General features: G+C 51.0%; 1 protein-coding gene across 2 annotated transcripts in view; it reads left to right on the top strand.

The window, feature by feature from the left end:
* ARHGAP8 (Rho GTPase activating protein 8) overlaps positions 1-15,207 on the top strand; it is a 73,836-nt gene that overhangs the window by 5,774 nt on the left and 52,855 nt on the right. For both annotated transcript variants that reach the window (XM_008055177.1, XM_021710957.1), the window contains one exon: positions 13,127-13,214. In XM_008055177.1, coding sequence (XP_008053368.1) covers positions 13,127-13,214 — 88 coding nt within the window. The remainder of the gene's footprint in view (positions 1-13,126; positions 13,215-15,207) is intronic.

Here is a 15,207-nt window from a genome sequence, read left to right as displayed (position 1 = left end):
AGCAGATTTATTGTAGAGATGAGGTCTCGCCAAGTTGCCCAGGCGGGTCTCGAACCCATGGGCTCAGGCAATCCACTCACCTCAGCCTCCCAAAGGCGCGGGATTACAGGCTGAGCCACCGAGCCTGGCTTATTTTTATTTTTTTTGAGTTGGAGTCTCATTCTGTCACCCAGGCTGGAGGGCAGTGGCATGCTCCCGGCCACCACAGCCTCGACCTGCTGGGCTCAGGCGATTCCTCTTCCTTAGCATTCCAAGTAGTTGGAACTACAGGCACGCGCCACCATGGCCAGCTAATTTTTGGTTTATTGTAGAGATGAGGTCTCGCCAAGTTGCCTAGGCTGGTCTCGAACCTGCAGGCTCAGGCAATCCTCTCACCTTGGTCTCCCAAAGTGCTAGGATTATAGGTGTGAGCCACTGTCCCCGGCTTCATTATTCTTTTTAATGAATAAATAATTTTTAATTTTCTTAGTTTCCTATTATGATAAATTTACATAGATATGACCCTTTTTTATTTTTTGAATGGGAGTCTCACTCTGTCGCCCAGGCTGGAGGGCAGTGTCATGCTTATGGCCACGGCAGCCTTGACCTACTGGGCTCAAGTGATACTTCTGCCTCAGCTTTACAAATAGCTGGAACCATAGGCACACACCACCATGACTGGCTAGTTCTTTGATTTATTATACAGACGAGGTCTTGCCAAGTTGCTCAGGCTGCTCTTGAACCCCTGAACTCAGACCATTCTCTTGTCTCTGCCTCCCAAAGTGCTGGGATTACAAGCATGAGCCACCGTGCCTGATCACGTTTTTTTTAAAGCTCTTCAAAGTTATTAATAATAACTTTAATTAGCCTTAATAGTAAGGGTATTCTTTTTTTGAGCTGGGGTCTCACTCTGTCATCCGGGCTGGAGTGCAGTGACATGATCATGGCTCACTGCAGCCTCGAACTCCTGGGCTCAAGTGATACATCTACCTTAGCCTCCTGAGTAGCTGGGACTACAGGCACATGCCACCATGCCTGGCTAATTTTTTGATTGTACAGATGAGGTCTCACGATGTTATCCAGACTGGTCTCAAACTCCTGGGCTCAAACATTCCTCCTGCCTTGACCTCCCAAAGTGCTGGGATTCCAGATGTGAGCCACTGTGCCTGGCTAGTAATAGGAATGTTGATGGGTTCTCAAAGTTTGAGAACCAGTAACCTTTGCATATGATCTCTCTCTCCTTGTGACACAGTATGTTATATATTGTGGAGTAGAATGTTCTAAATATTTCAGTTAGGTGAAGTTGATCAATAATTAAGTTGTGTTCAAATCTTCTACATCCTTACTAATATTTTTGTCTACTATCAGTTAGGAGAAGGAGGGTTCAAAGCTCCCAAAATTTGACTTTGTAAATTTCTTCCTTTAGTTTTATCATTATTATCGTTGTTATTGTTTTGGAGTCGGGCTCTCACTGTTACCTAGGCAAGAGTTCAGTGGCACAATTAGCTCACCATAGCCTCAACCTCCTGGGCTCAGGTGATCCTTCCACCTCAGCCTCCCTAGCAGCTGGCACTACAGGTGTGTACCACCACATCTGGCTGATTTTCTGATAATTTTCATAGCGACAAGGTCTTGCTATATTACCCAGGCTCATCTCCAACTCCTGGGTTCAGGTAATCCTCCTGTCTCAGACTCCCAAAGTGCTGGGATTGCAGGCATGAGCCACCTTGCCTGGCCCTTTTTATCATTATTAAATGGCATTCTTTATGTCTGGTAATACTCCTCATCTGAAAAACTGATTTTTCTGATGTTAGTATAGCCAGGAACGCCTCATTCATCCTTTTACTTTCACCTCGACTGAATCTCTTCACATGAAGTACATTTCCTATTAACAGCTTATCATTGGGCTTTTTCTTTAAAAAAAAAAAAAGACAAACAAAACTTTTTTTTTTTTTTTTTGAGTTGGAGTCTCACTCCGTCGCCCATACTGGAGTGCAGTGGCCGCTCCCGGCCACTGCAGCCTCGACCTGCTGGGCTCCTGCTATCCTTCCGCCTCAGCCTTCCCAGTAGCCGGAATTACAGACATGCGCTACCACGCCCGGCTGATTTTTTGATTTACTGTAGAGATGAGGTCTCGCCAAGTTGCCCAGGTGGGTCTCGAACCCGCGGGCTCAGGCAATACACTCACCTCAGCCTCTCAAAGGTGCAGGATTACAGGCTGAACCACCGAACCCGGCCAAACAAAACTTTTATTAAAAGATGGCCTCATGGCAGGAACCACATTCTCAAAGCCTTGTAGGCCCGCTGAGGATTTGGCTCTTGGTCGGGAGGGTTCAGACGGAGGACTGATATTGTAGATTTATGATTTAGAAGTCTCCTTCTTTCCGTAGGGTAGAGAATGAGATGGCAGCTCCTAGAGTCAGGGAGGCTGATGAGAGCAAGAATGGAGGTCGGAGTTAATGTTGTGGCCATGGAATGGGGAGGAGGGATGCATTTGCCAGGCGTTTTTGGAATGATAAGCTGGTGGCCTAGCTGAAACCAACGACCGGGAAACAGGGAGCCTTTGTAACATGCGATGAGGCTTCCAGGGTGCAGGAGGAAAATTTTAAGAGAAGAGGGAGCCCTAGGATATGACATCATCTTCTTAAACATGGCTCCCTCCACCTGCTCCACTGGCGGGTACCCTGGGACCAGGCAGGGCTCATTCCTGGCAGGATGCTGTGGGATGGCCCTGCAGTTTGTTGTGGGTCCTTCGGTGTCATTCAGGGACTCTGGGCTGTGGTGTGGTTGTGTGCCAGGCTCCTCCCAGAGATAGTGTGTGAACTTGTCACAGGCAAGTACTTGACAGGTCCTCAGTGCTGCAGGCTTCCTCTGGAGGTGATGGCACCGACAGCAATCTGTGCATTCTAGATTGTTTTCTCATTTTGGGGTAGGGTCTTCTTCGTTCATTAAAAAGCCAGTTTCTTCCTAGCTGGGCACAGTGGCCCACTCCTATAATCCCAGCACTTTGAGAGACGGAGGCCAGAGGATTGCCTGAGTCCAGGGGTTCAAGACCAGCCCGGGCAACTTGGCGAGTTCTCTTCTCTACACTAAATAAAAAAAAAAAAATTAGCTGGGCATGGGTGTGCACCTGTGGTTCCAGCCACTTGGAAGGCTGAGGTGGAAGGATTGCCTGAGCCTGGCAGGTCGAGGCTGTGTATTCCACTGCACTCTAGCTTGAGCAACAGAGTGAGACACCAACTCAAAAAACCCCCCACAACAAAAAAACAGCTTCTTGGGAAGTGTAGTCCTCCAGAAGAGCATCTGATGGCCTCAGACCATACTAAAAAGACCCCGATCTTAACCGGAAGTCATCAGGAATGACAAGGGTGGAGGTGACGGGAGGAAAACTAAGTTGGAGCAGGTCCACATGGGTGAAAGTGATCTTAGAGTCAAAGAACCGCAAGAAGAAAAATCTAAACATTCCCATCTGGAGGAATTCATCGCTAAGGGGTAGAGAAAATGATTAATGTGAAACTTCTTTATGTATGTATGTATGTATTTATTTGAGTCAGGGTCTCACTCTGTCACCCAGGCTGGAGTACAGTGTCACGATCACAGCTCACCATAGCCTCAACCTCCTGGGCTCAGATGATCCTTCCACCTCGGCCCTCTGAGTAGTTGGACTTCAGGCATGCACCAGCACACCTGGCTAACTTTTTAATCTTTTATTAGAGATGAGGTCTCACTGTGTTGCCTAGCTGGTTTCGAACTTCTGGGCTCAAGCAATCCTCCTGCCTAGGCCTCCCAAAGTGCTGGGATTACAGGCATGACCCATCATGACCAGCCAGAATAGTGTTTTGTACATAAAATTGACTGGTATTTTACAAAGTGGTCACTGTGGGGTCTCTAAGCATGTGCTTTGGGTCTGAAGCTCCTGGCTGGGACTGGGGCTGGGACCTCAGAGTGGTGATCGGTCAGGTGGTGGGAGGATGGAAGGTTCCAGATCCAAGGACCAAAGGAGATGGGACGTGGAACCTCAGACATGGAGGGGGGCCGGCAGTGGTGTAGGAGAGAAAGAAATGGACATGTCGGATCTGGTCCTGCCAGACGACCCACGTCTTCCATCCTCACATCCAGATCTTTCTACACAATCCATTTAGATGCCAGCTGGGCTTTGCTGCAGGACACAGACCAAAAGCAGTCATCAAATCTCCTTCCGCTTTGCAAAAATGGCTAGCAATCTTCAAACAAAAACCAAAACAGACAGCTCAAATCCCTCCCGATAGATTGCGGCTGCTTTTATTGTGCGTTTTAATCGTCCTTCGCGGGGAGAGGATGATGAATCGCCCTGAGCGGCCTGTGGAGAACGGCTCTGGGAATCGGTTCTTTATGCATAAACGGGGCTTCTCCCGTTGCAGAGCTGGTGAATGATGTTGTGCTGTAAGCAGCACGGGGAGAAACCGGGGTCGTGAATTAATCCGATGCCATGCAGAATTTGCATTTTACTGATAGTTTTCATTTCCTTCCATATTATATCATGTTGAAGTCTGTTTTCGAGACGGTGGCCTGTGTTCCCGGAGAACGGCGGAGGGGCATTTACTCATATTGACTGATGGCGTTAGCACACGCATGGCGGTGACAGCCCGGTGGAGGGGAAGTTTGACGATGAGGATTTCTCGCGGCAGCTGTTCGTGGTGGGGGGGAGGCCATGTCCAGGAGGCCGAGGGTGCGTGGAAGGCTGGCCTCTATGTGGGGCACACGTAGACTGGAGGAACTGTAGAGGCCAGGCTGGGAGTCAACCTCAAACAGCTGCCGGTGTAAACCCTCCCTGATGCTCACTTGGCCCTGGCCTTAGTTTCCTTACCTGTAAATAAGATGGGACACAGCACTCCTAGAAGCACCCAGCATCCTGCCTGGCATGAGGTGACAGCTCTCAAAATTACTGAGCATTTGCTGCGGGCCGATGCTAAGCCAAGACTTTATTCAGGTTATTGATTTCATCCTTCCTGTAACTCCCCCATGTCAGCTTTATTATTGTCTCCATGTCTCAGGTGACCCCAGAGGCTGGCTCTGGGCTGTGCTCTGGGCTGGGGAGTAGGGGAGAGAGTCCACCCTGGAGGACACCAAGCCCTTTATTGCTTCTCTCTGCCTCCCTCCCTTTCAACTTTTTATGTGGACATTTTCAGAAGCATCAGTCCTAGAGAGAAGAGTGGAAGGGACCCAGCTGCTCCGCCCCTGCGCTTGCTGTGAGTTTCTTAGGGGTTTGTTACGGCCAGGTAAAGCTGTGAGGTTTTGTTTGGAAGGACAAACCTGTTGAAATCTGTTGATAATGAAAAGGAAATGCCAGTTAGTTGCCCATTTGATTGGGGGGAATTAAAAGGCCCTCAATAGTTGCTCACCTTCCCAGCTCAGTATTGTGCAAGACCATGCGGCCTGCAAACAGTAGGTGTTCACTAAGTCTTTATCAAATGAATGAGTGAATGAGTCAGTGCTTTTTGCAAGCAGGATGCTCACGGGAAGCATGGGCTCCGCTCAGCGTGGGCTCCGGGCTCCTGTCCCAGCTCCACATTCCCACCCCAGAGCCTTTGCACGTGCTGTGCTCTGCCGGTGGATCCTCTAATCTCCATCTGCAGGTGGCTGGGTGGGAGGGGTTCATGGCTGGGACTCCTAGCAGGTTTGGGCTCCTCACACCCTATTACTGGCACCCTATCCTGGACTATACGCATAGCTCAATATTCCAGGGTGCTCAGGTGGGAGTTCATCCTTACCTGCCTGTCTTGCCCTTGTTCCCACATCCCTGCTCCACTCTCTGGGCAAGCTGACCATAACTATGTGTCCCCCTCCCTGAGCAGCACAAAGCCCTCTCATCTGCAGTAGGTTCAATGTATGCTAATGGACCCTGGACCCTGGACCCTGGACCCTCCCTGCCACGCCACCTGGGAACAAGGGGAGGGAGGAGGTGAGGGAGCCTCCTGGTGTGGGGTGGGCCTGTAGGTGGGAGGAGGACACTGAGGCCTGGGGAACATCCACAGGTAACTGTCTTGGGCACCGGCTCTCACCCATGCCTCCCACCAGGCCTCACAGGACACGTCCGGGGACCCACCAGGCCTGGGCCTAACCTCATCCACTCCAGGCACACCCCAGCCCTTCCCCCAGCCCCACCTAGTGCCCTCCCCTGAGCCCATCCACACCTGCATAGGCTGGCTTCTCCTCTTGTGTCCCCTCCCCTGTAAATGGGCCTGCCGCTGTCCCTGGGGTCTACACCCCTTTCTATCTCTGCAGCCTCCACTCAGGAGGCCTTGCTTCAGCCCCCCAGCAGCCAGAGGGACTTCCAGTTGACCCATGGAATTTGTCCCCTTCCCCTCCTTACCACTCCCGCGGCTACAGGCTACAGGACAAGGTCAGATCTTAACTGGGTGATCTTGATCCTCCCTCCTGCCATGGTCTCCCACGCTGCTCACCCAGACCTCTGAGCACCCCCTGCTGTTCCTCAGCTAACTGAGTGTCCTGGGAAGGGCCTGAAGCCAAAGCAGCAAAGCCACCACCCACCCCGATGCCCCTGGCTTCTGCTGCATCTTTCCCAGCCTGCTGGGGATTGGCCTCCCTGTGTCCTGGGCCAGGTGTCTCCTCTGCTGTAGCCAACTGTGGGGGAGGGTGCCAGGGAGACGGGCTTGTGTGATGCTCTATGATAAAGAATTTGGCTGGCCCATGTCCTCAGTTCCTTGGAATTTCCCAAGTGATAGGAGTATTTTTGTTATTCATGGTTGGGGGTGGGGAGGGAGTTGCTGGTAAGACCTGCTCTGTGAGTAGAGGGGTGGGACTTTGAGACCTCCAGAGAGGAGAGGACTGGCATCTGAGCTCCATCAGGGGCCAAGGACCAATCAATCACAAAGATGTGATGAAACCCTGGTGAAAACTGGGTTTTCCCAAGGCTCAGTTGCACCCCCCGGGTGGTGTTGCTTGTTGACAGACTAGAGGCACCTAACTCCACGGGAGAGGCCACAGGAGCTCTGTGGCTCAGTTCCTCACTGACCCCACCCTGGGCGCCTTTTCACGGATCTCCTGAGTTGTGTGCTTTACAGTACAACTGTAGTTGTAAGAGAAGTGCTTTCCTGAGAGCTGTGAGTCATTCTAGCAAATTATCAAACATGAGGGGTCATGGGAACCCCTAGGTTTGTAGCCAGCTGATCAGAAGTATGGGTGGCCTGGCCTCTGAAGTAGGGGTGGTCTTGCAGGGACGGTGCCCTCCACCTATAAAGTGTGGTCTAATCCCAGGTAAAAGTCACTGCAGATATAGAAGTGGCTGCCCGGGCTCCTACTGGTTCTTAGAGAGGTGCTTGTAGGGATGGTCAGAGACCCCTTCCTCCCCATGCCATGGTCCTTCCCTGGACCCTACTGGGCCATGTCTTGTCATTTCTCTCCAAAGCTGAATGCACAAACGCTTGTTGACCAGCCTTACGTTGGTCGGATTATTTAGCACATTGCCCAAGACTCTTGCACTGGAACTGTAACAGAGGTGACAATACTTGTGGTACTTTTGACCTTTTGATGCTGATGTGAACTTGCTCTTTCAGCCCTAGTGGCATTTGATTCCTCTCTCTTCAGCGGCCGTATAGATGATTTATAATTTTAGAAGCAAAGTTGTTCTCCCTTTTGTCCCACAAGAGCAGAGCACACGCTCAAAGTTGGTCATGGGGCCCGGCGCGATGTCTCACACTTGTAATCCCAGTACTTTGGGATGCCAAGGCCAAAGAATTGCTTGAGGCCAGGAGCTCGAGAACAGCCTGGGCAACATAGTGACAGCCTGTCTTTACCAAAATAAAAATTAAAAAAAGATTAGTCATGGAACCTTAGCTGCCAAGATGGTAGAAACAGCGTCTGGAAAACACCATATCTTCAGGCATAGCCATTGAAGGTTTTGTGCCTAAAAACTCCCACTTGGCAAGGAAGCAAATGAAAGTGTGGGTTCAAGTGCAATCCTTTCAAACAGGAGCTTTCTAAACACACAGAAAGCATGAGCAGAATTCTTAAGAAACCTGTGAAATGAAAAGGATGATGTATTTGGAAACTGTGAAATTACTCTAGAATTCTAAACATCAGAGTGGCTTCCAGGCTCCCGGGAAGAATCAGATGCGTGTCCTAAATGAAAAACAGTTCTCCTGACTAGCCAGCCAGCAGGGGGAGGGACCAGACATCACAGGGCTCACACCCTGAATGTGCGTGTGGGGGGTGTGCTCATTTTTATGTGTGTGTGTGTGTTTAGGTGGGTGCATATGTGCAATCTTTTTTTTTTTCCAAGTCAGAGTCTCTATGTGCAGTCTTTATTTTTTTCAAGTCAAGGTCTCACTCAGGCTGGAGTGCAGTGGTATGTATGCTTATGGCCACTGCAGCCTCTACCTCCTGGACTCAGGTGATCCTTCCACCTCAGCCTTCCAAGTAACTGGAACTACAGACAGGTGCCACCATGCCCAGCTAATATATTTATTTATTGTAGAGATGAGGTCTTCTCAATTTGCCCTGGCTGGTCTCGAACCCTGGGCTCAGGCAATCCTCTCCATCTCCACCTCCCAAAGTACTGGGATTACAGGTGTGAGCCACTGCGCCTGACCTCGAGTGTATAATCCTGATACATAACCTTTCAGAGCTGAGGAACTGGGAAGCCCTGCTATCATCCCTTCTCATCGCAGTGACACTCTGAGAACAGATGTGAGACTTCTTTTTTTTTTTTTTTTTTTTTAAACAAAGAGTCTTGCTCTGTTGCCCAGGCTGGAATACAGTGGCACCATCATGGTTCACTGCAGTCTGACCTCCTGGGCTCAAGCCATCCTCTATGCTCAGCCTCCCAAGTAACTGGGAGTACAGGCATGTGCCACCACACCTGACTAATTTTTTGATATTTTGTAGAAACAGAGTCTTGCTATGTTGCCCAGGTTGGTCTCGAACTCCTGGCCTCAAGTTGTCCTCCTGTCTCAGCCTCTCAGAGTGCTAGGATTACAAGCATGCACCACCGCACCCAGCCTTATTATAAAGTCTTCTTTACGACAAAGTGAGCTTCAAGTCGTGTTCACTGCTGGGGGAGTGCCCTTCTTTTCTTCAGGTTCTGATCATCTTTCTAGAACCAGTCCTTCTGTCAGTCAGTGGTTATTGGGCATCATTTGAGCCACAGGTGTAGGCTCCAGCAGGACAAAGGCTCTAAGTCCAGGGAAGCGAATGCAGAGCAAGGACCTGCGCAAGGCCGGGCAGAGGGTGGGAGGGCAGGAGCCTCTGAGCAAGTGGTATTAAGCTGAGACCGAGCATGGCTAGAGTTAGGTGGAGGGCGTGGGAGGCTGCCGAGTGGACATCATGGGTCACATGGGTGGAGACGGGAGGCAGAGGAGGTGGCCGAGAGAGCTGGAAAACCCCTGGGCAGTGGGATGTGGCATGCAGGCGAGGGGCAGAGGAGGGCAGGGACTCCCAGTGCAGTGGGAGCAGCTGGGGCTTTCTCCAAGGACGGTGGCATTTGGCCAGGACTTGGGACCCTGAGTCTTGACGCATGTGGATGACTCCTGGCTGGGTCTTGGCATCTGCCCCTGTGTAGATCTGCTGGCACCCAGGTGGGCAGCGTGGAGCCCTCATCCAGGTGTGTTTATCTCCTGTGGATGCTACATCAGTGCTGCAAACAAGAGGCATTTATTCCTCCACAGTTCTGGAAAGCAAGGTGTCAGCAGAGTCGGATCCTTCAAGAAGCAAGCTCCAAGGGTGGAACCATTCTAGGCCCCTCCTTCAACTTCTGAAGGCTGCTGGCAATCCTTGGTGTCCCTTGGCTTGTGACTGCATCACTCTAGTCTCTGCCTCCTTTGCCACATGGCTGAGTCTCAAGTCTCCCTCTTCCATCTTCTCTTTTTTCTCAGTCGGGGTCTCACACTGTCGGCCAGGCTGGAGTGCAGTGGCATGATCACAGCTCACCACAACCTCTAACTCCTGGGCTTAAGCAATCCTCCCTCCTCAGTCTCCAAGTAGCTGAGACTACAGGAGCATGCCACTATGCCTGATTAATTTTGTAATTTTTTTGTAGACATGAGGTCTTGCTATGTTGCCCAGGCTAGTCTTTAACTCCTGGGTGCAAGCAGTCCTGCTTTGACTTTCCGAAGTGCTGGTATTACAGACATGAACCAGTACCCTGACCCCTCTCCTGTCTCTTATAAAGACATTAGTCATTGGATTTAAAGCCTATGCTAAATACAGGATATTATCTTGATCCTTAGCTAATTAGATCTGCAGTGACCCTATTTCCAAGTAAGATCACATTCTGAGGTTCCAGGTGGACAGTTTTTTTGGGGGTGGGGCATTCTTCAACTCACTACACCAAGTGCAAGGCAGGCTGAGCTACCCTGTGTTCTCTTCTCTGAGGTCCACGCCTTCATCTCCACCCTCAAGGTCAGCACTGCCCAGTAGAACTTTCCGTGTGATCAATACATTGCAATATTGTCTGGTACAGTCTCCTTTCACCATGTGTGACTGTTGAACACCTGAAATGTGGCTAGTGCCACTGAGGGGCTGATGTTTTAATCTCATTCAAGTTCATTTCCATTCATGTATGTATGTATGTATTTGTTTATTTTTATTTTCTGAGTTGGAGTCTCACTCTGTTGCCCAGGCTGGAGTGCAGTGGCACACTCACGGCCACTGCAGCCTCCATTTGTTGGGCTCAGGGGATCCTTCCACCTCAGCCTTCCAAGTGGCTGGAACCACAGGCATGTACCACCACACCTGGCCAATTTTTTGATTTATTGTAGAGACGAAGTCTTGCCAAGTTTCCCAGAGTCTCATACTCTAGGCTCAGGCAATCTTCTGGTCTCTACCTCCCAAAGTGCTGGGATTACCGGCATGAGCCACGGCCAAGTTCATTTACATTTAGATGCCAGGTATGGTGAGTGGTTCTGTACTAGAGGCCCAGGTGCAAGTCTTACTACTCCTGTGTGAGGAAAGGAAGTGAGAAGCAGAAAGTTTGGGCCGAAGGCTGGGCAGAAGGGCCTGACCTTGCTCCTTCCCAGACCCCACCCTGGGTGTCTCGGGGCCTCCTGGAATACAAGACCCTCACAGAAGCCCCTTGGCCCCTTTTAGCAGCCCTCTCAGTGGCTAGCCCAAGTGCCTTGGACGTGTGTTGCATGTGGGTGCTGGGTCTGGAGCCTCAGGCCCTGCCCCCCTGGCTGGGCATCTGCTCCCGTGGGCAACCTATACTCAGCAGTATGTCCACAGACCAGCAGGTGATGGCAGGTGCTGGCAGGTGCTATAGCACCTGAGGCGGGAAGTGGTGACAGCTTCCATGCTGGGGTCTGGGTGCTTTGGTCCGGGTCTGAAGCAGTGCTGGGCTTGAGAGAGGACCAGTGTGGAGTCGGGGAGAAGAGAGAATGTTCCACGTGGAGGGAACAACTGGGCAGGAGGATACCTGTTAGGAAATGAGGGTCCCAGGAAGCTCAGGAGAGTCTGTGGGGGCCAGTGGTGGAAGAGATGGGTATTCCCCACCCTCCTCCTTTGTGAGCTTGGGCTCCCTTCCCCCATGCTTCTTCTCCCCCTTTTAAAAATATTTTCAGCTTCTTTATTTGAATCAGGATCCTAATGAAGTACAGTTCATTGCAACTAAGCAATCTCTCTCTCTCTCTCTTCTCTCTTTGTAATTTCAATATCTTTGGGGAGTATAAATAGGTTTTGGTCTGCATTTTAAGAGTACCCACCACCCCCACCTGCACACACTGTACCCAACAGGTGATTTCTCCTCCCTCCACCTCCTCCCCCTTCCCCTAAGTCTCCGGTGTCCATTCTACCATTCCCTGTGCCTTTACAGAGCCTCAGTTTAGCACCCACTTATCTGTGAGAAGAGGGGGTGTTTGGTTTTCTGTTCCTGAGTTATTCACTTAGAGTGACGTTCTCCAGTTCCATCCAAGTTGCTGCAAAGGACATTATTTCGTTCTTTTTACAGCTGAATAGTATTCTATGATGTATATACACCATGTTTTCATTATCCACAGATCGACTAATGGGCATTTAGGTTGATCCTACGTCTTTGTGATTGTGAACTGTGCCATGATGAACATGTGGGTGCGGATGCCTTTTTTATATAATGACCTCTGTTCCTTTGAGGAGCTCCTAGTAGTGGGACCCATGCTCCTCTCTCTGTGCCTGTTTTTATTCTTGGCTCATGTTGCAGGTTTCTGTCACCTGCGTCCTGTATGTCTAATTGGAATAGCCAAGTTGTGGGTACCAGTTCTGTCCTTCCCTGTGTCCCCAGCCATGGTTGTGAAATAAGTGCTGAGATCCAGAGCTTTGGTCACAGAGTCTTCCCAAGGGTGTCCTACACGCGGGAGACCCTCTCGCAGGGCCCTGGGCAGAGGGAGGTGAAGGATCTGGACCAAAGTGTCTCCTGACCATTCTGGCTATGAGTGGGGCAGGGCAGGTAGGGGACAGGAAAGGAGGGAGGTGGCAGTCCTTACAGCAGCAGTCCTTACATCTGGAAAGTGGATGTTCTATTTTATCTCACTGAATGCCTGTTGCAGGCCTGGCTTCGAGCCTGGGTTCTGGGGACTCAGATGATGGGGTCCAGTCCCAGTCTTCAAGCGGTACCCCTCTCCCCACTCTTCTGCATACAGTAGGCACAGATGCGTCAAGAGACGGTCGCAGCATAGGGTGACCTGGGCCATGATGGGAGACAGGACTGGGTACTGGCACTCCCGGGAGGGCTCCTGTTCCTCCAACATAAAGGCATGCCAAAAGCCACTGGCCCCAGGTCACCCCGGCCTCCCCAGGGCCCAGAATCCCAGAGAGGGTCCAGGTATGGCAGACAGAGCCGTCAGATACTGGCTTTGAAGTCAGATGTGTCCAGGCTTAAGTTCTCGGTGCCTTCTACCAGATGTGTGGCTTTGTACCAGTTACTGAGCCCTGCAGGACCCTCAGTTTTCCACCTGTAAAATGGGGTCATTATTTCCAGTGTGCAGACTGGCCACGAAGATGAACTTGGGCAATGCATGTAAAGCAGTGTGTCTTGGATGCTCACGCAGCAGGGGTTGCCTCTGTGGCCCGCTGGCCACCTGTGCCTCCAGCCCGAGTGGCGCTGGTGGGGAGACTGTGTGCTAAGTGCCTGGGACTCTTCCAGAAGGTACACAGAACTCACCCTGTGTCTGTCCTCCAGGCGAAGACCACTTTGGAAGACGCGTGGTCACGTTCAGCTGCTGCCGGCTGCCTCCCTCCCATGAGCTCAACCACCAGCGGCTGCTGGAGTAAGTGTCAGCTCTCCCCGCTTCTCCATTCTGCCCCTCCCCTCTCTTTCCCCCTTGCCGCCTCTGCTCTGGGGCCTCCTTTGTGAACTTGCGGGTGTGGGAGCCCACCAAAGCCATTTGTGGATGTTCCCAGTCACTGAGCTACTGTGGCCGTCGCCAGCACCATCAGTATAACGGGGAGCTGAGCTTGGTTTCCTTTCAGCCACCCAAGCTGTGGGCACCTTCCTCTGGAGTTGGGGACAGTGCCCTGGTCCTGGTGTGCACCAGTCCTCCAGACAGGATGTCCACGGGCTATCAGACCTCCCACACACTGTCCCTTTGAGGTTTTCCCCCATAGCAAATGACCATAGCCAGGTGCAGTGGCTCACTTCTGTAATCTCAGCACTTTGGGAGGCTGAGGTGGGAGGATTGCTTGAACCCAGGAGTTCAAGACCAGCCTGGGCAACATAGCAAGACCTCATCTCTACAAAATATCAAAATATTATCCGGACGTGGTAGTGCATACCTGTAGTCCCAGAATTAGGGCCACTGCAATCCCGTGTGATCTCATCTTTACTAATTGCTTCAACAAGGACCCTATTTCCAAATGAGGTCACCCTGAGGTTCTGGGTGGAATTTTGGAGGTTGACGTTCAAACAGGGCAGGAGTCAAGGGCCTACCTTTGCTGTTGTCATGGGCTCAGGAGGCAGGAGGATTGCCTGAGTCCAGGTTGAGGCTGTGGTGAGCTGTGATTGTGCCACTGCAGTCCAGCCTGGGTGACAGAGTGAGACCCTGACTCAAAACACAAAGACCAAAACCAAATGACCTCAAGCTTGGAAGCGTATAATGGTAGAAACATTCTCCACGGTCATAGAGGTCACCAGTTCAAGATCTGCAGGGCTGCACTCCCTCTGGAAGCATCAGGGGAGATGCTTTCTGTCTCTTCCAGATGTGCCTTTGTTGTTTGTTAAACAGCCTTTTCCCCCTCTGTGTCCTCACCTCTTCTTCTTTTTTTTTTTTTTTTGAGTCGGTATCTCACTCTCTCATCCAGGTTGGAGTGTAGTGGCACAATCAAGGCTCATCACAGCCTCAACCTCCTGGACTCAAGCAATCCTTTCACTTCAGCCTCCCAAGTAACTGGGACTATAGACACGCTGCCATGCTCAACTAATTTTTTTTTTTTTAGTCAGAGTTTCACTGTGTTTCAGGCTGGAGTACAGTGACATGCTCACAACTACCACCGCCTTGACTTGCTGGGCTCAGGCAATCCTTCCTTCTCAGCCTTCCATGTAGTTGGAACCACAGGTGTGCGCCACCACACCCAGCCAGAGTTTTGCTTTACTATAGAGACGAGGTCTCTCCAAGTTGTCTAGGCTGGTCTTGAACCCCTAGGCTCAGGCAGTCCTTTCACTTCTGCCTCCCAAAATACTGGGAGGCAGGCATGAGCGCCCAGTCTCAAGTAATTTTTTGTACAGATGAGGTCTTGCTGTGTTGCCCAGGTTGGCTCTCTTGTTCTTAGGACACCAGGCACTGCACTTAGGGCCAATGTAATCCTGTGTGACCTCATCTTTACTAATTACTTCAACAAGGACCCTATTTCCAAATGAAGTCACCCTGAAGTTCTGGGTAGAATTTTGAAGGTTGACATTCAAACGCAGCGCAGGAGTCAAGGGCCTACCTTTGCTGTTGTCATGGGCTCAGCAGGGATTTATTGAGCACCTATTGTGTGTAAGGGCACCTACTGAACAGTCACTGCATCATGGCCAGTATGTGAAGTGAGGGCACCACCCTGGTAGTTTGAGTTTGGAAGCTGTGGCCAGAAAGTGACTGAGACAGAAGGTGGCTGATGCAGAGGGGCCGTGTGAGAGGGAGCGTGGACTCTGTTTTTTGGGGGGTTTTTTGTTTCTTTTTTTTGAGTTGGAGTCTCACTTGGTCGCCCAGACTGGAGTGCAGTGGCCGCTCCTGGCCACCGCAGCCTCGACCTGCTGGGCTCCGGTGATCCTTCTGCCTCAGT

Source organism: Carlito syrichta, unplaced genomic scaffold (assembly GCF_000164805.1).
Source record: "Carlito syrichta isolate Samal-C Ts95f unplaced genomic scaffold, Tarsius_syrichta-2.0.1 Scaffold301761, whole genome shotgun sequence".
Classification (NCBI taxonomy): domain Eukaryota; kingdom Metazoa; phylum Chordata; class Mammalia; order Primates; family Tarsiidae; genus Carlito; species Carlito syrichta.
Note: the sequence above shows the minus strand (reverse complement) of the source record. Positions and strands in the feature narration are given on the sequence as shown.